Source organism: Corvus moneduloides, chromosome 21, assembly GCF_009650955.1.
Source record: "Corvus moneduloides isolate bCorMon1 chromosome 21, bCorMon1.pri, whole genome shotgun sequence".
Taxonomy (NCBI): domain Eukaryota; kingdom Metazoa; phylum Chordata; class Aves; order Passeriformes; family Corvidae; genus Corvus; species Corvus moneduloides.
The window spans coordinates 2,136,558-2,164,211 of record NC_045496.1 but is presented as its reverse complement, the minus strand read 5'-3'; the positions used below and the strand labels follow the sequence as shown (position 1 = coordinate 2,164,211).

At 42.3% G+C, this 27,654-nt stretch overlaps 1 protein-coding gene across 5 annotated transcripts; it reads left to right on the top strand.

Moving 5' to 3' along the window:
- Positions 1-27,593, top strand: CNTRL (centriolin). 5 transcript variants are annotated; one of them, XM_032130853.1, is made up of 44 exons: positions 2-234; positions 1,436-1,681; positions 1,987-2,120; positions 2,639-2,769; positions 4,116-4,257; positions 4,789-4,975; positions 5,068-5,261; positions 6,342-6,389; positions 6,941-7,060; positions 7,575-7,800; positions 8,244-8,353; positions 8,856-9,050; positions 11,282-11,435; positions 11,861-12,081; positions 12,701-12,877; positions 13,186-13,320; positions 13,416-13,561; positions 13,987-14,167; positions 14,652-14,831; positions 15,111-15,290; positions 15,840-15,956; positions 16,272-16,416; positions 16,893-17,032; positions 17,500-17,683; positions 17,924-18,234; positions 18,421-18,629; positions 18,797-18,989; positions 19,316-19,446; positions 19,584-19,724; positions 19,840-19,966; positions 20,125-20,289; positions 20,984-21,143; positions 21,253-21,368; positions 21,859-22,076; positions 22,469-22,626; positions 22,891-22,964; positions 23,339-23,527; positions 23,882-24,107; positions 24,291-24,496; positions 24,759-24,893; positions 25,472-25,732; positions 25,811-25,873; positions 26,330-26,533; positions 26,749-27,593. In XM_032130853.1, the coding sequence occupies exons 2-44, from the start codon at positions 1,468-1,470 to the stop codon at positions 26,818-26,820; spliced, it is 7,020 nt and encodes a 2,339-aa protein (XP_031986744.1). In that variant the 5' UTR covers positions 2-234; positions 1,436-1,467; the 3' UTR covers positions 26,821-27,593. The 5 variants fall into 5 exon arrangements, with proteins under 5 accessions (XP_031986746.1, XP_031986744.1, XP_031986743.1 ...); XM_032130852.1 differs by lacking the exon at positions 6,342-6,389 and adding an exon at positions 6,037-6,093; XM_032130854.1 differs by lacking the exon at positions 6,342-6,389.
- The last annotated feature ends 61 nt before the right edge of the window (positions 27,594-27,654 follow it).

The following is a 27,654-nucleotide window of genomic DNA, read 5'->3' as shown; positions in this document are numbered from 1 at the left end:
GCCGCGGGCGCCGACCGGACAAAATGGCGGCGGGGCGGCCCCTCAGGGAGCGCCCTTAAAGGAGCTGCAGCTCCCGGGGCTCAGCGGTGCGGGCGGCGATCGCTCGGTGAGGGGGAAGAGGCGGCGGAGAGGCGCGTTGAGAGCCGGTGCCATCCTTCCGGAGCGCCCCGAGGCCGCGCTGCTCGCCCATGCCGCGGCGGCGAGCGGTGAGACGGCGTTACCATGTCAACGCAGGTAATCAAAGCGGAGGCCTGAGGGGGCGGCCCGAGGCCGCGGCGGGATCGCCCTGCGGCGGTAACCGGGAGGGGATGGGGGGACTGGGAGCACACAGGGCCCCGATCCCCGCTCAGCCCCGCGCCGGCTCTGCCGTGGGTGTCGCTGCGAAACCACAGCCTGTCCTCAGGAAGCGGCGTTAAAACCACGAACTGCGCTCCCTGAAACGTGAAGGAACGCCCCAATGTGGCTTTTCGTTAGCGCGCCAGCATCCTTCTCCCTCTCCTGCCCCTTCCATTCTTACTTTCCTGATTTTGTATGAATTGTGTTTCCAAGTAACGGATAGAAAACAGTGGCCTTTATTCTTGCTCCCCTTCCCTTTTCCTTATTTCCTTTCCAATTTCGGAGAAAAAATAAAACAAACCATCTCAATGAAGAACGTATTCTCAAGACACAATGTAATCACTCACAAAGCTCAAAGTTCCCCTAACAGAAGACTTTTCTATCTTAAGGAATGTCTTAAAATGTGCCCTTTGGTCACTGGGTGGAGGTGTTAGTAAAGCTCTGTCTCTTGGAGATGGTTGCTACAAGGGCTTTGTCGCACAAAGTACATGACTTTTCCTACTCTTATCCCTGGGGAAATATGTTCATCACTGAGGGAAGTTTCTGTTAACATTCTCTGGAATTTCCCAGGCAGTCACAGGATAATTTGTTTGCAGAGCAGGGAACTGATGCCAGTGCTAGACTGATCTTATTTTTTTTTTTTTTTCCTCAGTTGCATTTTTTTTTCTTCTTTTTTTTTGGCTTGTATTTGTTCCAGCTGCAAAGTGGGTGATTTCTACCTTTGGCAAAAACAGCTGGGATCCAATCCCCTGTTTGTGTCCCTGCCAGCTCTGTTGGTCTTAGCTGAGAGTATCTCCAGACCTGCCAGACTATGTGTAAACGGGAGCCTGCAGGACAGGAGGAAGAAGAGCTGCAAACACAGGGCAGCTCAGTCAGTCCCTGGGGCCCTGCTGTAGAAGGGTGGGAGTATAAAGGTGTAACCGTTCTTCCCAATGCCAGGAAAACTGGAAGCTGGCACCTGCTGGAGGTTTGGCATAGATGTGGTTTTTGGCAGAGATGTGGGTTTTGGCACAGCATGCTTCTGTAGCACCTTGGTTGTCGTGCAAACCTTTAAGATTCAGCTTTTTACACTGACTGATATTTGTTTCTGTTCTTCCAGATGCTGCCATGTGATACCCAGCATTTTTGGCAATGAAGAAAGGTTCTGTAAGGAAAGCTGCAGGTAGAAAACCACAGGCATCAGCGTCCCAGACACCTCAGCCAATGTCACCTGTCAGTTCAGGTGCCACATCTCCACATCTTGGCCAACAGACATCTCCAGCTGCTCACAAAACCATGGAGCAGAGCCCCCAGCAACTGGATATTCCAGCAGGAAATGTTGGACCTGCTTTTAAATTTCAGAAAGGTATTGTATAATAAATAATACTGGTATCAAAGTGCATACCACAAGCATTAAAAGCCGGTGTTCTGTGAATTGTGTGATTAAAGATGTATGATCTGTTGGAAAGAAGCCTGAAAAAATTGCTTTCATCTTTTTTTTATTTTGGAACACAAATGTGGAAATAGGAGTAATGAAGGCTGGGGAGAATAATGAGACTTTTACTGCTTCCTCTAAGTGCTTCTGGTGGGATAATTTTCAATGTTTTTCCAGTGTTCAGTGTGAAGAGAATGACAAATAAAAAATCATCAATCCTTTCTGTTTAATTTCAGGTGAAAATGGTTTTAGCCCAGGCGTTAAGTATGTAACTGAACCCCTTATAAAGCGTCTGTCAAACCAGCAAAATTTGGCATATATAATCTCACTGAATCTTTCTTCCCCAAAGGATGGGGACAAGAAATTTAAGGTAAGTTATTGGAAATAGCTGGAAATTAAACTAAGTTTAAAATAATTACAATTTATTGTTTAATGCAGGCTTATTTTTAAGTGAGTGTAAACAGCATAGTCTAATTCTGTTAGCCTAGTTCTGCAACTACCTTCTGCTAAAAAAAAAAAGGCAGTGGAGACTTGAACAAAAAAAAAATTAAATTCATTAGAGTGATGTTTAAAAGAGATTAATTCATGTAATTTTTTAGGTCTTGGATTGTGCTGGTTTTGTTGGTTTCAGGTGGGGGTTTGGTGGTTTTTTTTTTTTTAATAACATGTTCCTTTTTATGTAGATGAAGACTGGCCCACTGTAAATTTAAAATCCAGCTTTCCAACAGTGTAGAAGACTATACCTAAACTGGGGTTTTAGAATACCACAGTGGAACTGTGATTAATAAAATGTTTGAATACTTGGTATTTTTAATTAATAGAAATCTGCCTTTCTCTTAAAAAAACCCAAACCCTGCAATGCTAAGGGATTAATTTTCTGTTCTTTAGTACATAGAAAATTTGGAAAAGTGCTCTAAGCTAGAGGTACTAAACCTTAGTAACAACCAAATAGAGAAGATTGAGAAGTTGGATAAACTGCTGAAGCTGCGTGAACTCAACTTGTCTGGCAACAAAATCAGGTAAGAGGAAACACCAAAGGGTTTGGACAGCCTGGGATCAATAAAGCTGATTTTCTTTTACTGCTTAAGTGAGTTGTCTCACAGGAGTCAACACTTGATGTGGATTTCCCAGTTGTATGTCAAGACTAACAGGCTTTGAGGTCTTTTTAAAAAGCACAAGCTCTGAGGTATTAGAAGTATAAATAGTTCTGGGAAGTGCTGTCAGTGTACTGTGGCTGTGGTTTAATTTGTTTTCTTTGGAAACCAAGCCAGCAGTGCAAGTTTCCAGATACCACAATGAAGAGTGGGCAGTAACCCAATTAAACACATTAAAAAATTAATTAAACTTTTACAGTTTATTATTGCAGGTAATATAATAAGGGTTTGGGTTTTTTTTTTTGGAGAGGAAGCTGAATGGGCTTGATCAAGCAGGCCATAAACTCACTAAATTGCTTTTGAACTCTTCTGAGAGCCTGGTGTCTTGTCTGAGTGGTTTAAAAGTGTTGAATGGTAATGGTTCATGCAGTAGCTAAACTCTTAATTCCTTTTAATTTTTCTGTCAATTAATTATGATCTTTACTATTATGAAACTGCATTTACAGCAGTGAAGCTGCTGTTTCAGTAGAGACATTTACAATGGGAAGTGAGTAAAACCCCAGAGTTTCTACACATTGCATTCACACAGCTTCCTCTCTCAGCAGGAATTGAAAAGGGCACAGTAGCTTTTAGCTACTGCTCTGTTTTCAGGCTTTAGTTATGTGCAGTTCATATATACCCAAGAAACAGTGCAGTCACAGGAGCACATCCTGCTGTACTTAGTTATAATACTCATGGTTTACTTAATACTTAATTCTCACACCTACTCATAGAAAATGCCCAAGTAAATTAAAACCTAGCATGGTTTCCTTGATTAGTTTTAATGAAAACACTAAAGATGTAGCTCTTCATGGTGTCAGTTTACAGTTGATCCTTCTTTTTTATGGGGGGAAAAAACCCTCACAAAAAAACTTTATTTTGATTCATCTTTGTCCCATTGCATTCTCAAGGAAAAAAAAAGAAGATATTTTGCATATTAAAATGGAATTACCATGCATTAAAATAATGTTAATATTGAAATGAAGGTATGCAAAAGTAATGGTTTTGCTACAATGACAGAAAATCATGCTGTGATTCTTGGTCTTAATTTAGTACTTACAAGTAAACTGGTATAATTTCATTTGAATTGTCCATGACAGTAGATAATGGTTTTGCTGATCTCTTGCTTAATTAATTGTGAGAGATTTTGTTGTAGCTTATCCATAATGCCTCAGTTTCACTTTAAATTTGCTGTGGTTCATGACAAATTATGTTTTGCTTCTCATTTTCAGCAAAATTGAAGGCATAGAACATTTGCAGAACCTACAGAAGCTGAACCTGGCAGGGAATGAGATTGAGCACATTCCTGTGTGGGTAGGGAAGAAACTGAAATCCCTGCGCAGCCTTAACATGAAACAGAATAAAGTGTCCTCAGTAAGTGATGACAGTTAGAAACAGGAATTGTTCAGAGTCTTTTCATTAAGTGAGCTGTGTATTTACATTGATTGACTTATTCTGAGTAATTGCTGAGTGTCTTTCCACAAAGTTTGCTGTGAAACGCAGTGGTTGGGAGCCTAATAAAATTATTGCTCAGAAAAACTCCTTTTGTGCAGGTATTGAAGATATAAATCTATATTGTTTGGGAAAGCATAAGTTTCTGGAAGGTTATATCTATCAACATGCCTTGGTATCCTGGAATTTCCAAGATAAAGCTTGATTGCATTTATCCCCTTTGCAGTGGCATTTTTAAATAGAGGAAATAATTTGATTTTTAGGAAGTGACTTTAGTCATAATACTGTGTATTTTGGTAGGTTTTTAGAGCTTATTCTTTAGCATTAAGGTTAAAATAAATCCTTTGGTACAGACCTAACGTAGAACATTCTACATAATCAGAAATTCACTCCTGGGGTTTTCATTCTTTCCAGAAGGATGTCTAATCATTGTTTTCTTTTTCTTTGGCTTAGCTCCATGATATAGCTAAACTAAAGCCTCTGCAAGATCTGACCTCTCTGTTCCTTGCTGAAAATCCAGTTGCAAGTCTGCCTCACTACTGCTTGTACACCATATTCCACCTGAGAGCACTGGAAAACTTGGATGGACAGCCAGTGACAAATCATGACAGGCAAGAAGCTCTGGAGAGGTTCAATTTAGGTAATAATATGTTAAATCTAAAGTGAATGACACAAAATTTAAGTTTAGAAGGAAAAGATTTTTCTATTTGAATGTTTCTCTGATTGCTTCAGAAGAGATAGAAAAATTAGAAAGACAGTTGGAAAACACAGCAAAGGAGATGGAGAACCTGAAACTTAACCAGTCCAAAGTGCTTGAGCAACTTCACCAGCAAGATGAGCTCAACAAGTCACTAAAGGAAAAGGCTTCGCAACAGAGACAAAGCTTTGAAGAGCTGCAGAGGGACCTGGGCACCAAAAATGAGCTGGTAAGATAATCCCTGGCACTAAGGAAATCTTTGGGCACAGAGTTATAATGTGGGAGTTCAAATGACTGAAGGTTTAATTTTAAAACTGAGAGACTTCCAACTCTTTAGAGAGTGATTACTGACCTTCAGTATTTTTTCTGTGGAAAAAGTAAGTATATTGAACTCAGTATCACTCTTGTGATTTATAGTAACTTCTTTGTTTCTAGTTATTATTTATTAAATTATGTTTAAAATCTTGTCAATTGATGGAAGGTTAAGCTGCTAAATTGCTGATGTACTGAATATGCTGCACTGGTCAGACTCTGAAGTGCTGCTGCAATAAGGGAGAAAATTGCTACTTTTACAGAAACAAGATGTGCATACAAGTTGTATGTCACTAATAGCCCTTGATTATTATTTTGGGTAGTGCACACCAGTTTAATTGTATTTTATTCACATCATCCTAAAGTCTTATGTTTGAGTCTCTTTCATTGGCAGCCATAAAATGCAAGGAAAGTCCTATTGACTTGAGAGTGCTGGGTTGTGAATGACCTGATGGGAGCTTAATATTTGGATTTTTTCTTGTTAGACTTGTCCTCTAAAATTTTAGCCTTCAGACTCTCTATACCTGGTACTTCTATAGCTGTTTCTCTGAACACACACACACACACTAACCAGCAATCTGCTTCTAAAATGAAATTTTCAGTATAATGAGATTTAGCAGCAAATACTTGGCAGCTTGAACCCGCTCTTCTCCTTTGGATGACAAATTTGGCTCGCTTCTGTCTCCCTTTAGCTGGTGTCTGGGTTTGTCACAGTCCCCTTCCTGCAGAGCCTTTGTTCCTCACTCAAGGTAGCCCCACTGTGCCCCTGGGTTGCATGGTTGGTTTTGTTTCTAGGTTGTATTTGCGTGTTCCCTGAAGTAGCACCATTATTATGAAGTGTCCCAGTGAGACTTTATATTCACAGTGGTTTGGGATGCAATTTTCTTGTTATTTTTTTCCCCTTTTCTCTGAAACAGAGTTAATTTCTGCATGACATTTATCAGGTTTTTAAATCTTTCTTTAAGCCTTTCCTGTTCTATTTCTTTTCCTCCATTAGTCCTGCTTTCCACTCTCTATTGGAATTGTGCTGCATGTTCTCCTTCAGGTATTCAGTGTGAAAAGTTGATTTAAAAGGAAATCACATGATGGACCTTTACTTAAAAATAACCTCAAAACCAACCTAGCACATGTTTAAGCTAAAATAAAACACATAGATTTTGTACTCCTGACAATTGAGAGATTTTGTTTCTTTTACAGACCATGAGGGTCAATAGTCCTCGTGCTCACTAGTTGCAGCAAATATATTTGTTATTTTGGCCTAGATTTTGCTAAAGGATTGTACCCAAATTATTGTTTTATCCAAAATTAGGTTTAAAAATAAACTTGTCACTTTGATCTACATGAACTTTAAGGTCTTTCATGTGATCATTTGTATTCTATTAATTTTGGGGCTTTTGTCTCCTCTTAGTCACCATTGTACCTTGTAATAAAATGGTAAGAATATCACAATTACTTTGTGATATTCTTGATCCAAAATTGTGCTGTGAGCTTTGTTCCCACATTAAGGGCTGTGCCCTGCTCTCTGTAGAGCTGCAGTGTGTGTGACAATGCTGACACTCCAGTGAATGAGACTCACTTGGGTTTGTGGTTTCTTAGCTAAAGCAGAAGACTGTGGAGCTCACCCGGGCTTGCCAGAAGCAGTATGAGCTGGAGCAGGAGCTGGCCTTTTACAAGATTGATGCCAAATTTGAGCCCTTAAATTATTTTCCCTCAGAGGTAATAATTTTAAAATAATGGGTCTTCTCATTGCTGTTTCCCTTGATTTTTCAACTTAGAAGATAATAGTTTTTCTATGAACTAATGATGCTGCTTTATGAAAAGCCCAACCTCTGTCATACTTGCAAACAGAAATGTGGAGATGCCAGAATGAAATCCGTAAGAAAAGTAAAGATCAGTAATCATTTACTACAATTAACTTATGTCTGAGTAAAACTTAAGTGCAACAATGTAATGGACTAAATATAATCTAAGTAAGCTCAATATACTGAGAAAAAGTTCCTCCAGATATTTGCAACAAACTGGTCACACCCAAATTGGGTTTGTTTGGTTTTAGTTCCATTATAAAACAATGATCTTTAAGGCCAAAATAGCCAAGTATTATCTATTTTCTTCTAATTCTTCTAATTTCAAATTGGTTTTCCTTTTTATGCTTGATAGGAAAGTTAAATGTGTGTTAGGAGTTGACTGCAGCCATAGTTCTGAGATAGATACTCTGCTTCTTACATTTCAGGAGGTTGAACTTGATCACGTACCTGGTGAAAGTCCCTACATTGGTAAGGCCAGGTACAAAAGAAATATGTTTATAAGGGAAGGCTACATCACTGACAAAGCTCAGCAGCTGCAGGTTGGGAAAATGCAACGGGAGGAAGATGACTCCTGTAGGAAACCCCAGCTGGAATTGCATCTCCAAAGTCTAGATAAAATACTGGAAGATAAGGAAGAAAAGATTAATTCGGGTAAAACCTTATCTTTTATCAAATAAAAATACATATGTCAGTGTGGTTTTTTCCACTGGTTACATGCTTGACCTAAGAATAGAAACAGTGTTTCAAAGGCTGGAAGTGCTGTGATTGTTAAACACTGACACTCTTTTGGTGTCAAAACTGCTACAGTTTCTTACTGCTATTACTTTAAGATAACTCAGGATGAAAGCATTACATATTATTGAAAACACAGCTCTAGGGGGGTTTCATATTTGATGCATGAATTTAATTGTGTAATACTTAAAAAACCTTTGGACGTACTTTTCAAGAAACCAGAATGTATTAGCTGTGATTATCAGTGTGTTAATGCTATGCTGATTAATATGTTCACAGCAGCTGTGTATCAGTGTTATACACAATATTATAATGTATTCTGTGGGGTTGGGGGTTTTGTGTTGGACTTTTTTTGTCTGCAGCACAAAGAAGATTAGAAGAACTGCAAAGTGAAATTGGAGATGCAGAGCAACAAGTGTTGAAAGTAACAGGGGAACTGCAACTACTGGAGGATGCTCTGGCCCAGAAAAAAGTAAGTTGTTCCACGAATAGCAAGGGAAGGTGTTTGAAGCAGTGTTGATGTAAGAAAATACAACTTCTTCTCCCCATTCTTATAAAGAAACCGCTGTACCGGCATAAATCCATTTGTCAAACATCAGAAAAATTTTACAGGTTTTAGATAGCTTGTTCATAAAGCAGCTGTTAGACCTGTAGTGCAGTTAATGGCATCTGTTCCATGTGTTGGTGTTGATTTATTGCTGCCTTTCCCCAGAACCCTTTGGAAGAACCTGCTGTGTAGGTTTAGTTGTGCAGCTGATAAGCAATGTGGCTACAGAATTGGCAGCAAGAATTAATTTATCAGCATTAAACTAAAACAGCATCTTCCACTTCTTTAACTGTCATCAATTATTGCTATTTTTAGTTTTTAACTTGCCTGAAAATCCATGACCAGGATCTTCTTTATTTAAATGTTAAATATATTCTTGATCAGCTGTGTTTTTCCAACTCACTCAACCTCCTAATGCTGTCTCCAGATGTCCCAGGCCAGCAAGGATGCAATTGAACAGCAATTGAGTGAAAAGTTACAAATCCTGCAGGAGCTACGTAAGGAAACCCTAGAACTGGAGAAACAAATAGAGAAACAGAAAAGAGAGATAGGGAAAAATCAGAAAGAGCTTGAAGATTTGCAGAGTTCTCTTGGTTCTGTAAATCCTGAGGATCCAAGACATGTAAGTAAAACCAGAATCTTAAATTTTTTATGTACCGTGCAATGGACTAAAGGCAGCTTTAACAGGTGACCGTTCACTTGAGCTTGTTTCATGAGTTATATATTCTTTTGCTGTTTATCAAAGTCATTAACTTAAAATTTGAAAGTTAAAAAATCTTTACCGTTAAAAAATCCCACCAAACCAACCCGCTTTGGTAAAACACTTGAACAACTCATTTTCCCAGCAGGTGCTGTAGAGCATGTTAAGAGCTAAATCTTTATGCTTTGCACAAACACGCTGGGCAGAGCCTTGCAGACAATTCCTGTGCAAGAAATCCTTCACGCAGCTTTTTGTAGAGTCTGGCCTTAAAGGTTTTTAGAGATCTGTGTCTGGCAGTGCTTATAGAGCCTGTTTGGTGGGGATTGATGGCCTTTCTCTGCTGTCACATGCAGTCCTGTCAGTCCTGAGAGAATCAGCAAGGCCTCAGAGGTCACATCTCCCAGGGCTGGGGTGCCAAGGAGAGCTCGAGCTTCCACCTAACTTGTTGATCTCCAGGGATGCAGGACTTTTTCTGCGTTATTAACTGTGTTCAGGTACAGCAAACACTTACAGAAATTAAACTAAAATGAAACGGAATTATTTTTAATAGTGTTTTTTAAAAGCTCATCTCTCTAAATTAAAGTTTTTCAGGCCAGCTGGATGCTTTTAAGTAAGCAATGAAAGAGTTTTTCTGCTTGGCTCCGTTTTCAGCAGGGGCGTGCGAACACTTCTTTAAAAAGCTCCTTTTGTGTTTTTAAACTTAATTTCCTCGGCTGTTGGGTGGCAGAAGCGCCGGGCGCGTTCCGGGAAGGTTCCCAGGGGAATGGCCGGGCCCGGGGCCGGAGCGAGCCCGGCCCTTCCCGCGGCCGCCCCTCGCTTCGAATCACAACACAGGAAGCGCCGTGCGGCCAACGGCCGGGAACGGGGCCGGGAACGGGAACGGGGCCGGGAGCCGAGCTGGGAACGGCAGTGGGAACGGGCAGCGGAGCCAGGGCGCCAGCTCCGGCCCCCGCCCCGGACCGCATGGAGACTCCGCTCAATTCCTGCCCGTGCTGAAGCTCCCGGTGCTTTATTCAAATGAATTCGCGCTCAGGGGTGGGGCGTTCTGCAAGTGCTGTGTCAGGAAGAAAAGACAAAGGCAAAGCTGTAAGTGGTCGGGGACTTAAGGCTTTTTGTTTCTTTTTAAAACTGCATTTTTGGTGCCATTCAGCAGCTGCAGCAAAATGGCTCAGTGGGAGCGGCTCAGGTTTTGCTTGTTGTAATTTCGGTTTTGAAAGCTGCAGGGCAGTTTGTGTTTAGCAAGGTGACAGGTTGAACTGTGCTGATATGGATGTTTAAGTTAACTTCCGGTTTAATCCATTAAAATACAAGAAGCTTTGGTTTTACCCATTTACTCTTGTTATGGAAGCAACTTTAGAAGTGTTCTTTTTTCTGAGAACTCATATTTAAACTTTCTAGTGCTAGCTCGATTTATTTTTTTGAGTAGTAAGAAAAACGTGCAGTTAATCATGGCAGTATAATTCAAGTTTCTGGCATTTGGGTTGTTTCTGAGCAATTTCATACCAGTGAGAAACAACACTTTATTCTGTTGATAATCAAGATTTGCAAACAGCTGAAACAATCAGCTAATTCATACTAAATGCATTAAGTCCTTGCCAAAATCTGTGAGAGCTTTGTGGTGTATCTCCCAGAAATACTTTAATAAAAGAAGATTTAAGAATATTTACTTAGTAACTGTAAAGTTGGCCCAGCTTGCTGTTTGTTCAGAGTATTTTTCTTCAAGTGCTGACCTGACATGTTCTAAAGCATCATCTTCTGTGAAGGCAATGCAGGATGACAGGATTAAAGGTTCTGGAAGAAATCATGTTTGTTCATGACTGAGAGAGGAAGTGGTAGAACAAAATGTAAAGGCAGGAAGAAAGATAGTAGCCATGAGTAATAATTTATAAAGGCAGGCTTTATTCAGCCTGGGCAGGGGGGAGCCTGCAGACAATGCTGTTAGTCACAGATTGCTGCTTATCTGGGGTCCTCTGTGGGGCAGGAGTGAGGAAAAATAACAACAAGTAACAAACCCCAAAGCACCACAATATGTGCTGAGCTTGTGGCTTTTCTTGCTGATAGTGAGACACTGCAGAACTGAGGCAAACTCCTGATTTGATTTTTTAAAATCTGTATTGATGTCCTGCTTTACCTTTTTAACTGTTACTTGACAGGCTCACATGAAAGCTCAAAAAGCAAGTAAAGAACAGCACCTTGATATAATGAACAAACATTGCCAGCAGCTGGAGACTCGCCTGGATGAGATGCTCTCCAGGATTGCAAAGGAAACTGAGGAAATCAAGGATTTGGAGCAGCAGCTCACTGATGGTAAACTTTAATTTTTGTCTTAAAGTATTTCTTGTACTTAGGGCAACATGACAGTTGAATTGAGGATTGTTTTGTTTATCTTTGCTCAAATGAAATACAGAACAGGTACAAAAGCGTTAAAAAACTGTTCTTAACTGATGTAAAAGGAAACTGTGTGTGTTCACCTCACTGGTACCTGGTTGGGAAAGGGGGGCAGGAATACACAAAGAGCTGCAGTTTCTTTTTAAGTCTTCCAGTGGCCAGGTTAACACAGTAATATTGGGAATCCTAACTTTAAAAACATGTATTTTCTGGTTGAGTTCTAGGTACTTGTTTTTACTTACTCCAATGGCAAACATTTTAACTGATGAAGAATGACAGTTTGGTTTGTTTGGTAAATAAATGTGGCTTCTTAACTATCTCGAATTCACTTTGCATTTCTGCAGGACAAATAGCAACAAATGAAGCACTGAAAAGGGATTTGGAAAGTATTATCATTGGGTTACAGGAATACCTGCAAAGTGTGAAGCATCAGGCAAAACAGGCCGATGAGGAGTGTAAGAAGTTGCAGAAGGAAAAAGAATCTTTGCTGGGAAGATTGGCAGATCTGGAGGAGGAAAAAAACAACCTGGAAGTGGTTGCCATGGATGCAGAAAATATGAGAAAAGTAAGGCTTAATACCTCTTTTCCCAAGTTCAGGTATCTAAGAATAAACTTGAAAAAAATAAGCTGGTGATCAGATTGAGACTAAGGAAGCACAATTCCTTGGACAAAATAATTTCTGATACGGTAGCATGATTAGATGTGCTCATACACCTCAAGAATAGAATCTGGCCTTTAAAACCAGTTGCAAGAGACATCCAGTAAACATGTGCTGTATGGGAGATGCCTCAGAAATGCAGGTTTTACCTTGCAGACATCACTGCCAATGGATTTGCAGGTGACACCGAGGGGAATGGCATCACTGACACCTCTGATATTGGCCAAGGGTGTTTGTTAGCAGCTGGGATCTGTCCTGTCAGCCAGTGACAGGGAGCTGTCTGGGCATCCTGGTGAGTGTTATGTAAACCTGAATCCCTGGGACAATTGTGTATCGCTTCCAGCTCCACCTTTCTGACCTGAGTGTAGATTTTGGACAGTCAGACTGGCATCATTGACCTGCAGGTGGAAATGACACCCACCTTCAAGTTTTAATGGAGTTCCTGAGTTAAAGGGAAGGGAAGCAATGTGCTCTTAAATTCTGGCTCTCCCATGTACCTCCTTCTAAAATGGATATAAAATTCCAGGAAATTGCAGTGCTGGAGAGTGCACTCCAGGAGCAGAGAGAAATAAGTGAGTCCCTTCAAGATGCCCAGGGGAAGGTCAGCGCCTATGAGGCTGAGCTGGAAGCCCAATTAAAAGAGAGGGATGCTGAAGCCAAGCAGCAAAAAGAAGAACTTGAAAGACTGAAACAGCTTAGCCAGGTAAGACCAGAGCTTTAGTGCTGCCAGAGGTGTTACCCTACCCCAGGACACCTCGTCTCCAACATGACATCACATCACAAACAACTGCTGGTTAGGTGTGCCCCCACACAGAAGGCAATATCAGTTTGCTGGGATTTAGAACCTTGCTTTGAAGCAAGGTCCACATGGTTTGCTTGGGGTTGTTTTGTTGAATCTTTTTTAGGTGCTGTCATATTGTTACTGTTTTAAGAAATACATCTGTTGTGTATTTGGGTGACAGGTTGGGGTTGGGAGTGGGGTATTAATCTGGAGGTTTTCTGTTTTTGTAGAGGGAGCTGTCAGCCCTGCAGGATGAACTTGAAAAGGAAAGACAACTGTTGGAGAATGCTCAGACCAAAGCACAACTGGCAGAAGAGAAGGAACAACAAAATTACAAGCTGCTTTTACAGTTCAAGCAATTGCAGGTGAAGTATTTGTTGTATTAAAAATTCTAGCTTTTATCACTTATGGATTTGTTTACTTACATTTGTGTGGATTTTTCTTTTTTGTCTTTCTTTAGGGAGACAATAATTTCTTAAAAGAGCAGCTTAAAGATCTCCAGAATCAGCTAAACCATGCAGTTGGTAACTTAATTCATCCTGAGGATGTCGTGGCTTGTATAAATGAACTCAGGCAAAACCTTCAGACAGGAGCTGGAGAGATGAAGTGAGTAAAATAAAAGTACAAACAGTGTGAGATTTGAGCATGTGAAAGGGGCAGGACAAGAGGAAAGGGCCACAGGCTGTGCCATGGGAGGTTCAGGTTGGATATCTGGGAAATTTTCCTCACTGAAAGTGTTGCCAAGCATTGGAACAGGCTGCCCAGGGCAGTGGTGGAGTCGTCAGCACTGGAGGGATTTCAGAAACATTTAGATGTGGCACTTGGGGACATGGGTTAGTGGTGGTCTTGGCAGTCCTGGGGGAATGGCTGGATTTGATGAACTCAGTGGGTTTTTCCAACATAACCTGAATTAATTTACACAGCACATCTTAAACTTGCACTATTGTCTTAGGCTTCGTGATTTCAGTATCTGGTATCACAACTTTAAGTCCCTATTTTCTGGTTTGGAACCTGCATCGTTTCTCTTTCAGGTGTCCAAATTCAGCTGATGTTCTAGGGAAAAGTGTTGCAAACCTGCAGAAAGAATTCAGTGACATTCTTGCTGATGCTCAGAAGGAAAAAGAGAAAGCATGGGCTGGACAGAGACAGTTGCAGGAAGAAGTTATATCCCAGCAGGAAAAACTGGAAGAAATACAGGAAAAATACAGACAGGTATGTATCAAACAGCTGAAGCAAGAGCAAGACAATTTCAGTTTAGTCTAAAAAATGTCACTTGCAGCTGAAGGATCAAGTTTCACTTGATGAAGCTTTGCTACACTCTGTGCAACAGTGGAGTCTGATTTGATTTTTTATTAATAGTCTTTCTGATTTTTACCTGGTTATGGGGTGAATTGGAATTTAGTCAATGATCTGTCTCAGAGGCAACGACGACTTCAATGACCACTAGAAAAATACAGCTCTGAACCTTCTTGAAAGATCATTATACATATCTCTAATAAAATAACTGGGGCACTCTTAAAATCTTAGAGTAACAGTGGATAGGTAGTTATCTTTCCTTTCTGTTTTGATGCAAAGTATGCTGGTACCTGCATTTGCCAGAAATGTCTTTAATTAAATAATTAAAACAGGGTGGCTTTTTGGAAAAAAATTTGGAAAAAAATTTCTGGCTACTTATTCTAACATATTTTACTTACAGGTTAAAGCTGAAAACAGGCGAAATAAGAACAAGGTCCATCAGTTAGAGAATGAAATTCAATGTTTACATGAAAAAATAAAGAGCATGAAAGAGATTCAGGGCCTTGCTGATCAGCAGCTCCAGGAGGCAGATGAAGAAAAAGAGGCTATTCTTGCTCAGCTGGAGGATTTAGAGAAAAGGGTAAGAATGGGTGAGGGCAGCTCTGTGCACTGTTTGATTGCTCAGGAAAGAAGAAACAAAAACTTGTGAATTTTTGCTTTCTAAGGTAAAACAACACATGTAGGAACACAAATGTTAAATATAACATCTTTCTTTTCCTTAAATTTTACTGCTTTCCTTGCTTTAGATTTTTTTTTCTAACTAATACAAAATGGGGTGGGGATGGATGGAGGGTGTCATACCAAGAGAAAAGCAGTGTGGAAGAAGGTACATTGTAAAAGTCTGTTCTTCTGCTTTCAGAGAAAAATAGAAGATGCCAGGGCACAAATGCAGGTTCTGAGTCTGGATAAGGAGCTGAAGGAGCTGCAGAGAGCAGTTGTCACCTCAGACAAGCTGGCAGCCACGGAGCTCTCCGTCGCTGCAAACCAGCTCAAGGCTCTGCAGGGGACTGTGCTCAGGATTAACCAGGAGAGAGCTGAGGTAAAGCAGCATGGAGAATTAATTAATTGCTTGTTAATGCCATTGCAGTGGGAGCAGTCCTGGTATCCTTTAAATGAGCTTCAGAGTTTTCTTCTGAGTTGTGCTGCTGCACAGGAGCTCTTGCTTTGGGCAGAGTTTGAGAAGCAGTAAGTGAGTTTCACTCAGAGGAAGTGAGTAAATTGGGGTATGGACAGGTGTTCCTGCTGTGGGAGGGAAGAGGAGGGAGAGGCACTTTAATCTCTTATTAACTGAGGGGCAAACAATAGATAATACATTGTTCTGTAAGACAGAAAAACGAAAGGACTGGAAGTTCGTGCTTGCACAAACTGGAAACACTTTTTCAAACTGGGAAGCACTTTTGGCTGCATAATAACATCTCCTCTGTACCAATACTGTAAAGTTAAAGGAGAAACTGTATTTTACATATATCTAGAGTGCCAGAACAGTCAGGTGCTGATGCTTCTCAATGGTCAGCTTTTCACAATGGCACATCTCAAGCCTGAGAAATGTTCCTGCAAACTACAGCTCAAATGAAAATCTCAATTTCAGGAGATTGAAGAAGCCCAAGGGTTCTGTGCTGAGGCAGCTCGTGCTTCCCAGGCTCTTGCCAGAGCAGAAGCAGAAATAGAATTGCTACAACAACTCTTGAAGGAGAAGGAAGAGCAAGTAGGTTGTTTGCTCTGTGTTATATGATAAAATACCAGTGAGTTTCTGAAAATGTCATGTTCAGAAGTTCTTGCTGTGCCCTCTTCCCCTCAAGTTTTCCGAAATCACAATGGTCTTCCCTCCCCTGACACCTGCCCAAGAACAAACTGAAAACCTCACTGCTTGGAGCAGCTGAGTTTTAAGGAAAATCATCACCTGTTCACTTATAAACCTCTCTGGCCATGGCTGAGCCTCAGTGATATGAGGGGATGGGAAGAACAGCTCTGTGGCATTGAGTGGGAGCTTTTTGTGATTTTAAACTTCTATTTCAAATAGGTTCTGCAGGAAATGGAGAAAGCTGGTGAGAAAACTGTTGCATCAGACACCCAGAAGTTTGAAATTAATAAATTAAGTGAAGCTGTGGAACAGCAAAAAGCAGAGATTGACCGTTTGAAATGGTGGTTGGATAATTTTGGGACAGGTAATTTCTCTTTTCTCTCTGCTTCTTGCAGATAGGTAGGGATACAGAAGATTGTTATTGCCCATTTCTCACTGTTTGACCTGAGAATCTGGAGAATAAAGTGTTGAGAATATCCTTCTGTACAGGTTTATACAGGATATGTGGCAATTTTCACCAGTTTGCACTTTTCACAGCCGTTTAGAAAACACTGATTGTGCTGAGCATCCCATTTAAACTGCTCTAGGACACTGTCAGAGGTCTGTGTAAGGAAAAGAAGCAGCAGTTACCTGGATGTGAACTTGTATTTCCACAATCTTAAACCACCAAACTCCTAGTGTATGCCTGTCAATATAGATAACATTTAGTTTGTTTCCCTCAGCAATTAATTTTTTTAAATATAGTTCCAGTTTAACTGGATAACATTGAGGGGAAAGTTGAATGCAGTATTTATTTAGTTATTTGCCTTAGATGACTCTAAAACTGTGATTAATTTCCAGGAAACAAAGATGAAATTGAGACCTTACAAGATGAAATTGCAGCCCTCAGAAATGTGCTCTCGCAGCAGAATGATCACACCACCAGTACAGCAGAGCCACTGAAAAGAAGGGGATACTGGTACTACATGCCATCATCACAGGTCAGGAATAAAAATCCTGTTATGGTTTGTTGATGGGGGAAAGTGCATTATAAATCTAGTGGGTTTGGGGGAAACTGAAGAACAAATATTGACTGGCATGTAGGAGAAATACGGAAACAAGCACACACAAATGTTCCCTGGTAAAGCCCTTCACTGTGCTGGTGGGAATCCAGGGTACATAACATTGGGAGGCAACTATTCAGTGGGCAGTACTGTGGATCCATTTAGGTAAGGGTTAAAAGGGGAAGTTGCAGACAAACATTTCTTTCAAAAGAACATTTGTCTTAATTTAAAACCAATATTGCTAAAATATATTTAGTGCTTTTAAAGCAGTGTCATGCTTAGATACTCTGCTGTCTCTCAGTTCTATAGCCTGTTCTGAGAAATCATTGGAATGTCTACAACAAATCCTTTATTTGACATGATTTGTCATTTCTTGATTAACACATACTGCATTTTTTCTCTAGGCTTCAACTCCTGCTTCCCACAGCACCAAAGACTCTGGAGTGTGTTTGGGGTGCTCTGGCACATCCCCAGCCAGAAGAGGGGGTGCTCAGGACAGGCCCTGTGGGAGGGAAGACTTGCCCTGCCAAGGATGTTGGGTTTATTCACCAGTCAGAAATAGGTTGTACAAAGCAAATTGTGGCAAAGGTAAGTCAGTGTCAGTCTCAGACTGTTCAGGAGCAGCCTAAAGATGGGCTCGCTTAGAGCTCACAGAGTTCTTTTGATCGGCATGAATGAATATAAATGCTTATTACTGTTGAATAACTTAGTTTAAGCAATGTTTGTTACATATTCGTAGATTACATAGAATTTAAAATGTGCATTTGAAGACTATCTCTACTGAAAAAATTATGAAAAATAACGTGTTTGGTTTTGGTTTTTTTAAAGAGAGAAGAGAAAAAGAAGATGGTGAAGGAAGTGCAGGATCACCTGTCCCTGAAGGCTCTCCCTTTGTCCCACCCCCAGGCACAGTTATTTACACAGTCCTTCCAGATGGGGCCCCTGCACCTCAGGGCATGGGGGTTTATGCCCCTCCTCCTGCAGCAGCCACTGGAGCTCCAGTTGCTCCTGGATCCATTATCCATGGCCCACCTCCTGTGGGATCCCAGGTGGTTTATGGCCCTCTGCCTCCAAATTTCACAGTGCCACTCATTCCCCTTGGAGTGCTCCACTGCAATGTGCCTGAACATCGTGATCTGGTAAGAACCAGAGCTGCAACTGCAGGTGGAACCTTTGGGAACTGACTGACAAATGGGTTAGAAAAAGGTCCCTGCTAGGAAGGGGCTGCATCTGGTTACAGTCTTTGCCATCTGTAGCTGCTCCTGGGTGTCAGGAGGCATCAATTGGAAAATAGATCCTGATTCTGTTCTGTTCCCTGTATGCAGGAGAGTGAAGTCTCAAGACTGGAAGACACTGTGTGCTATTTAAAGTCTCAGAAATACAAAGAGAAATGCTCAGAGGCAGCTGAGCATAAATACAGAAAAGAGGTGGAAAGATTGCATAGAAATGTTGAAGAACTTGAGCACGAAAGAGAAGAGCTGGAATGTGAAGTGGCAGAGCTGCGCCAAGCAGCTAGGGCATGGAGCACTCGCAGGTGGGAACAGTGCATGGAATGCACTGAAAGGAAGCCTGTGGAAATACCTAAACTTTTCCCAGCAGAAGTCAGCTTTTTGACTCACTTACAACTCTAGAACTTCAAGAGGCTCCGGGTCTTTGGCATCTTTGTATTTTAATTCCATGTTTTTCATCCTGACCTCTTAGGGACTTTATTGATGGCTACACTGACAGCCTCCCTGCAGAGCTGCAGCTGGAAAAGTCCCTTCAGCAGCAGGAAGATGTTGCAGGGGAGATTGAATGTGCAGAGAAGACTCTCCTGAAACGCCGGGCCGAGCTTAGGGAGGCTGACAGGCTCCTCACAGAGGCTCAAGTAGAACTTGAGAGCACCCGGGGCAAGGTGAGTAAAGGCAAAACCCTGAGGGCAGAAGGATTTGAGTGGTGTTTTGTTTGTCTAGGCAGTTTATTTTCACATGGGTAGCCTGAAGCCTCTTTAAATGGTTCTATATGAGAATAAGTTGTGAGAGAAACTGTGCTAGAAGAAATTGGTTTAGTCCTTGTTGAAGAGGAGGAAGGTTTTCTGCTCTGGACAAGAGAGGAGAAAAAGTTGTTCACGGTAGAAAGAGGGAGAAGGCTCAGGTGGAATGTTCAAGCCAGGAGCTCACCTTTAAACAGCAAATGCAGCATAAGGGAATGTGTTGTCTCAGTCTTCGATTTTTGTTCTAGACTAAAGAGACTCTGCAGAAGTACAGTCGTGCCAAACACCATTTGTCCTCCACTGAAATGGAGGCAGAGGAGCTGGAGCAGAGGGCTCAGGAAACAGCCACTAAACTTGTGAAAGCAGCTCAGCAGCTCAGGTACCCTGAGTGCTCTCATGGGTTTGTGTCACACGGGGTGAGGACAAGGACTGGGCTCTTTCCAGTATCAAGACACTACTTTTGGAGAGGGAGAGCTGTTAAAATGTTAATATGAAAAGATATAAATGCTCTTCTAGGTTATTACAGAGAGATACAAGGGATTTGGAACAGCACAAGAGGGAACAAGAAGGTATTTTAAAGGAAATCAACAAAATGGTGGCTGCAAGAGAGTCTGAGTTCCAGGCATTAAACCAGAAGATAGAAATGCTCACTGAAAGGCAAGTACTTTTCACTTATCATAAACTGCATTAAATTAAACATCTCTTCCTCCAGTAAGTCACTGCCTAGGATATTCTCACTTCTTCTGACTCCTGTTTTCAACTTCACTCTCAGTCTTCAGAAGCTCCAAGGAGATATTCGACTTGCAGAAGGTAACGAAGGCCAGCATCTCCAAATCATCAGAGAAGCAGAAAACCTTGTTCAGGGCAAGAAAACTGAACTGGAAACACTGAAAGATCAAGTGAGGCTTGGCCTACTAACCTTGGGCTATCCATTTTGTTGGAATTGACCTTTATCTCATAATTATGATCCCAGTCTCTGACACACTAGTTCATGTGTGTGTTTAGCTACAAAAACAAAAGCTTCCAATGATTCTTCTGTTAAACTTCTCCACTGCAGATTTCTGGTCAGCAGCAAGAGCTCTTGTTCCTGGAGCAACAGGTGGCTCAAAGAACAGAAGAGCTCCGTGGCCTTCAGGACTGCATTTCCCAAAGGAAAGGTGACCTCAAAGAAGCTCTTCGAGATGGAGAGACTGAAGCACATGAAAAACTTCGCCAGATAAGGGTAAGTTTCCCAAATGAGTTTTCAACTCATTATAGCAAAAGCCTTGAAGTACTACAAACATCCCAGGAGGAATGTTTTTTTTTGCACCCTCCCCAAACCCACTGAGAAATAGAACATGCAAGTTTATGTTCTGTGTGACTAAAGCTTGGTCCAGATGCACAAAGAAGAACTCCCCAGTTCCAGTAATTCTTACAGAATTGGTCCCTTGAGTGCTAAATTACATTAAGTATAAGTCTCTGAATGACTTCCTGTTGCTGAGGAGCAGCTGCTGAAGGAAATCAGTGTGATCAGTGTGTGTAAAACACAACAGAGCTGCCACAGTCTGTCCCCATCCCCATTTGCACAGAAAGGATTCTGTAGTTCCCTGCTGAAATCAAAACAAAGTATCAGGGCTAATTATATTTTGTGGTTTATTTTCTTTTGTGAGGGCTTCTTGTCTCACTTTAAGGCCTATTAGTCACTTGAATGACAGTGTTGTGGTAAGACATGGAGATCAAAATCTTTGCAGAATTACTACCCTAAATCATCAGCAAGCAAGACATTAACCTAAATATTCTGTATTTTTTGTTTGTTAAACCAGAATAGGGATGATAGAGTGTTAAATAATTTTATAGATATTTGGAACTTCAGTTTAAAGGAAAACTTCATTTAAAATTGCAAATAATGGTATTCCTTATAACACATTCTCTCACAGGAAATAAAAGTACTTCTGGGAGAGCTTAGTGATGAGAGGAAAGAACTGGATGTCCAGATTAATGAGAAAAGAGCACAGCTTTTGGTCCTAAAGAAGGATACTAGAAAGGAGGAGGAAAATCTTCAAGGAATACTTGGGCAAATCACCAAGCATAAGATGGGTATGTGCTGGGATTTACTGGGTTTTGTGCAGATTGGGAAGGAATACACAGAGCTCTTTAGTTCATCCTCATCCTAATCCAATAACTGCTGTTTATTTCACCTCACTAGAACTGAAACATGTGCTGGAAATGCTGGAGCTTGAGAAGAATGAACTTGAAGGTTTGAAACTACAACATGACCAGAAGGTCAATGAGCTGGAAAAGACCCAGGTGGCCATTCTAGAGGTAAGAAATGCTTCTGTGGCTGATGCAGAAACTGGGAGAACTGTGGTTCTCTTAAGCTTTGGGTAACAGAGTCCTGATGCTTTTAAATCAATCAGTTTCTAATCTGATTTCAGCTTGTCACAGAAAAGTCTTAAGTCTGCTTAGGCCCTTTAAAATAATGGGATTTTTAGGTGCATGTGAAAGAGAGGGAGCACAGAAGCTCTTCTGTGGCTGTAGAATGATGGATGCTGGGGTTTTTTTTGAAGCTTCCGAAGTCTCTTTATCTGGATTCTGTGTCCTCACTTGCAAAGAGTGAGTCTGGAAGAGAGTTTAAGTCAGCTGGATGATCTTCTCTAGCATTAAAAAGGTCCCCAAGGTACTTGGTACCCTTCTATTGTCACCTTCCTCCACTAAATGCACTCACATTACTCTGGCTGCAGCTAAGGATGTCAACACTTGTTCTGCTTCTGGACCATGTAAATGTGGTGCTCACCATGCCTGTTTTTCCTAGGAGAAGTTAAAACTGGAGAATATTCAGAGGTTATTTCAGTGTCAGCAAGGGGAAGTGGATTGGCAGGAGCAGCTCCTCAGGAAGGACCGTGAGGAAAACGAGCAGCTGGGCTCTCAAATGAGAGCTCTGCAAAACAACATCGAGGCTCTGACCAAAGAGAAGGAGAAGCTGGAGGAAGACTCCAGGAGTTTGGAGAAGAAGTTGTCACAAACCAAAAGGTCAGGGAATGTCTTTTTCCTTGCAAAGATCAGAAGGGATGGGGAAGTGTTTGAATGTCTGTTTGTTGTAATTAAAAGTACAGCTCTAACTTGGAGGTGCCCAATGATACAGAATAGGCAGTTTCTTATGTTCTGTGGAGTTTTTGCTCTAAGCCTCTCTACAGCAGACTTAAAAAATATTCAGGAATGGAGCTGATAAATCAGCAGCATTTGTTATATCCTGGTAATGCCATGAGAAATGTTACAAAAAGTAAAGTGTTGCATCTTGGAACAGGACATTTGCCTTGCTCTGACTGCTGGTACCCTCCCCTTGGGCTCAGAGGGCTTTGCTGACATTTTTTAAGTCCTTGCCAAGGATTTCCAACTAACCAAGAATGATTCACATTTTACAGAGACTTAACTGCTGCTGAAGACAGCAGCAGAACTGCACTGTCCAACATGGAAAAAATGGAATTGAATGTTAAGATCCTGCAGCAGGAGGTGGAGCTACTGAACAAGCAGAAGAAATCTCTGAATGCAGAGATTGTTGCAGTCCAGGAGGATCTTCAAGGTAAAGACCAACTTTTGTGTTTAAGCAGAGATACATTTTAATAGAAATTCTGTTAAAATACACACTTTAACTGAACTGTGTGATATTAATATTCAGCATGCTCAGATGTCCCTAGGCAGAAAGTATTTAACATGTTGAAAAGATGGAAATTTTAGAAACTGTTGTTGGTGTTATTCACTCTTTGCTCATGAAAAGAGAGAATTTCTGTGTATTGGTATTTCAAAATGCTGATTGAAAATCTCTTGTCACCAAATACTTTTCTAGGGAAAAAGGAAGAACTGGAAACACTGAAAGGAGAACTGAATGACTCGAGGCAGCAGCTTCACCTCGTGGAACAGGTTGGTTTTAGTGGAACACGTCCATATTGTCACCCTTGGGAGTCTGTTGTTGCTCCTGACCTGTTCATGTGGGCACAGCTCAACATCAGAGCCCTGCAGAGCTGAGAACAGGGACTGCTTTATTGCCTTCTATTGCTGAGCGTGGAGTGGGTTTATTGTTTTTTAGGAAGAAAATAATTTAAAAGCAACAGCCAACCAGCACCTTCTGGCTTTTTATCTGGTGGCTCCTTCTGTGTTAATTCACTCCATGGCTGGTTTGAGTGGAAGGAAGCCTGAGTGTGACAGTGATCAGTTCTGTTCTCTCAAACCCAAACCTTTTGGGCCGGTTCCTCTTCCCAGCTCCTCCTGCCACGTGCTTTTGTTTTACATTGCAGGATTTGGAGAACAACTCAAGGCAGCAGGAGGAGCTACTCAGAGAGCAGGCAGCCCTGAGGGAAGAGATCCAAGGGTATTTAAGGAAACGTAAGGAGTGCCAGGAGAGGCACAAGAAGAGGGAGAAGCAACTTCAGCAGCTCCAGAAAAAGATTGAAGAGAAGGAAACAGAACTGGCCCAACAGGAAGTGGTAACGAGCCCCCTGACTTGCCTCACTTCCTCCTGACCTTAAAAATAATTCAGGCCAAAAAGTTTGGGGTGTGAATTTACAAATAGTCACAGAGACACAGGCTGGTTTGGCCAAACCAGCGTGGGTTGGGTGAGGAGTTTCAGCAAAGTGTTACCCAAAAGAAAAACTGAGGGATTTCTTCTGAAAATGAGAGAGGCAAGAAAAATTGACAAACATTATTTGTCAGTGGGGACTGTTAGACTGCAGTTCTTTCCAATTTATGCTGCTTTTATTTCTCTAATGACTCTTAGTGATGGTTTTTGTTGTCCCTGAGTTGGTGCTGGTTCAAGCTCAGAGTGGGGGGGTTTCTGGCAGGTTCTTCATCGCCTCAAGCAAAACTCAGAGCGTGAAGGGAACAAACTTGAAGAATGTACAGCTAAAGTGAAGGATCAGAAAATCCTATTGGAGAAGGAACTAGCAGATCAACACAAGAAACTGGAGCAGGCAATAGCTAAAGTCAGGCTGGCAGAAGAAAACCTTGGGAAGCTGGAAAAGGAGGAGTCCCGGTGTGCAGCTCTTGAAGAAACCATCAGAAAAAGCAGTAAGAGGCATTGCACAAATGAATTGTCACCATCTCTGGGGGCTGAGGTTAATGGCACAGCAAATATTTCTGTTCATCTTGCTTGGGTTCTTGGTGTTTGAAAAATATCTGCTGGGTATGAAGTGGGCCAAGATAGTTAAGTTTTTGCTAATCGGGATTTTTTTTTTTAAATGTTCATTACAGAACATCAGCTCTCAGAAAAAGAATTACAGTTGCAACAAAAAGACAGAGAAATACAGTGTCTTCAGAAAGAACTGGAAGTCTCCAAGTCTGAGCTAAAGCAACTTCAGGGTCAGATAGTGTCAGAGAGGAGAGAAGCAGAAAAACAAATCTTGAGTCTGAGAGAAACACAGAAAATGCAAAGGATGGAGCTTGAAAGCAAACTGCAAGTAAGTCCTGGCTGAGGGCAGAAAGTCTGGGGGTTTGGGTTATTTTAAACAGCAAAATGATGGCACACCCCTTTTTGTCATTGGAGGAACAAAGTAATGCATCAATTTCCTGACCAGACTTGAGGCAACAACCTCTATAATTCTCAGTGCTGCACAACACTCAAGTTGCTCCTGTTTCTGCCTTGAAGAAGTTGTGGTTTCTCTTAGTCCATGTTCTGTAGTGGATGCTCCCAGTAAAAGACATCTTCCTGCACTTTCCTAGGAACAGAGGTGTGGAAATGGCAGCTTGCAGAGTGCCAGAGCCGTGGCTGAGCACGGCAGCCACAGTAACTGCCCGCGAGCCAAGCGCCTCGTGGGGCACCTGGGCCAGCGGGAATGCAGCGACCCCCAGAGCCAGGTACAGCTGGGTACCAAATCCAGGGGGGCTGAGGGTTCGTGGCTTCAGACAAGCTCATTTTGTGTTGGTTTTGAGTCTCTTCCTCCTGTGGTCTCATAACTGAAAATACACCCAGAGTTGTAATTTATGCAAATCACTAAATGTTACCAATGTTTAGAGCTACTCAGTAGGCATTTAACAACTTGCCAGTGCCAGCCTGGGCCAGCTTTTTCTTCTTTAGATACTCACTTAAAAAGTGATTGACCTTGTCTGACTCCTTCTAGTCCTTCAGTAAGTTCTTTATAAATTGTTTTGAAGCCCTTTAAAAAGAGAGAAGAATGTTGTTGGCAATTGGAAAGCATTTGGGAAGGCCCTGCAAGGTCAGAGTGTGGCAGGTTTAGGTTAACAGGTGGTGTCCTGTTAACTGGAGTTGCTTCCCTGGCAGAGTTAACACTGGGACCAGGGCTGCAGCAGGTCAGAGGCTTTGGGATTTCTGACTGCAGTGGTCCAATTGTTCCCATGTCCAGAACAGCCTTGTTCAGTTATGCAGGAACAGCCCTCAGGACTGATGTTCGTAACCCAAGTGTTCTGTGCTGCAGGTTAAAACCCAAGACCTGGAGGAGAGACAAAGGGAAATGGAGAGTGCAGCAACGTTGCTTAACCTGGAGGTTGAAAATGAGATAAGGACAGGGTTTAAATCTCCAAGCTCATCTTCTCCAGACCCCCTGGAAGATTTGGAAGCTTTTCCTGAAGGAAGGGGAAGTCTGCAGTGTGAGTCAGAGACTGCTCCCTTTGCTGCTGCTGACAGACAACTCCTCTCCTTGGAAGAAAAGTTCAATATTTCCAGACTCTTCTTAATGGTAAAATGCTTTGGACAAGCAGCTGCTGCTGGTGCTGTGCTGGTCCCTCTGGCTGAATGTGCTTTTCTTTTCCCAAAGGATGAGCAGTGGCGGGGAGAGGCGCTCCGGGAGAAGCTGCAGCAGCACGAGGACCGGCTGAAGGTGCCACATCTGTGCCCCTCACATCTCTTGGGCCCCTTCAAAACATGATCTAAACAACCTGGGGCAGTGGGAATCCTCCTCCAGCTCAGGCAAATCCACTGTGTAATGACCAGAGAGAGGAGCTTTGGGTGGGAACAGTAAAAGCCTGGCTGTAGCAAGATGAGTAATTTTAATTGGCAGTCAATTGGATGTTGGAGTATTCCAACAAGATTCCCTCGTTTATATCATCCTGTGGTGTATCAGCAACAGGCCAGAGGAGTTCAGCACCACCCACAATCACTTTAGGGTCCAGGTTCAGTTAGAACATGGCCATCAAAATGGAGTTTATTTAAAAATAACTCCCAAACCCACCGTGCCCTGCTTGTGGTGTGAGACTCAACCTTCCAGCCTTTAGGATTGGTGTTTACCAGTGTTGCCATGCCCGTGCCTGGTGTGACCAGCCCTGGTGTGTTGCAGGCGCAGCTGCGGCGCTGCCTGGCCAAGCAGGCCGAGGTGCTGCTCTGGGGGAAGCGCCAGACGGCCGGGAGACTGCACAGCCTCCAGCGCCAGCTCCAGGTGCTGGATGACCTGGTCAGCAGCACTGCTTCAGATTCCCTCTTTCTGCCCAGCAGCCCCAGCCTGGCATCTCTTCACAGTGCTCTGAATATAACAAAAGCTCAGGTAATGTTCTGCTGCAGAGCAGAATTCTGATTTGGGGGTTTTAATGGTTTTTTTTTTCCTCTCACTGGGAATTGTTACAGCCATGTGCTGTCTCTCTCTGAGGTTGGGCAGGGGTTTCTGAAGGTGGTGATCACACCCTACCCCTGCTCTGGCAGTAGCTGATGTCTTTGGAAAGGCTGAGCTTTCCTCACAGTGGTTTGGGGGTTTTTTTACAGGTCCCCAGCAGCCCAGGAAGTGTGTTGGGATCACCAATGCTGCATTCCAGCTCCCAAGGAATCTCCCGGTGAAGGCCAGAGGTGAGATGTGGCTTCAGGCCAGTTCCAACCTCCCAGAGACAAGAGTGGCTGGAAGGCTGAGGGACCATGGGGCAGCTGTAGCTTCACAGACTATGCTGTCCCCTTCCCAGTGACAGCATTCCCATGGCTGGTGTCTGTTCTGCTTTAGGTTTGTGTGTTGTGCAGTAGAGTCTGGGTGAGAGCTGCTGGGCGCTCTCCTGGGACATGGAGTTACTGCTGCATAAGTTGTTGCCATCCCTGGTCTCCCGGGAACTTTCCTGGTTTAACTGTTCAGCCCTGTGGCTGAACCTCTGGTACAGCTGGTTCAGCACCAGCAGGGTACAAAAGTGTTCTTTTGTAAGGGTTTAAGGTAAAAATGTTACTTGAAGAGTGGCTTCACTTCAAAAGAAAAGCCCAAAGCACATCCACAGCTTAGACAGGGGCCCTCAGGTGCCACCTCTGAAGAGTTCTCCTACCTCACTAGGTGAGCCTTGTCTGAAAAGGCCTTTGCCACCACTCACAAACAGCTGCTGCAGGGCCTGTACTGTGAAGGTTTTGTACAACTGAGAACAGGTTTATATATATGTTGGTTTTTTAAAAAAAGCTATTTTAAATGTGTATTTAAGTCCAAACTAACCTCCTATTTAAGTGTTCAGCTAGTGGCCAGTTTCCACTTCAAAGAGACCTTGCTACAAGGCCTGATCTTGTTGCCAAATGCACGGAGGTTTAAAATACAATTATTTTGGATACTTCCTTAAAATAAACTTTGGTGACTGATGCTTTTATCTGGGGAGGGTTGTGGATTCTTCTCCTTTAAAGCTCTTCTCCAGGACACTGATCCTGGCA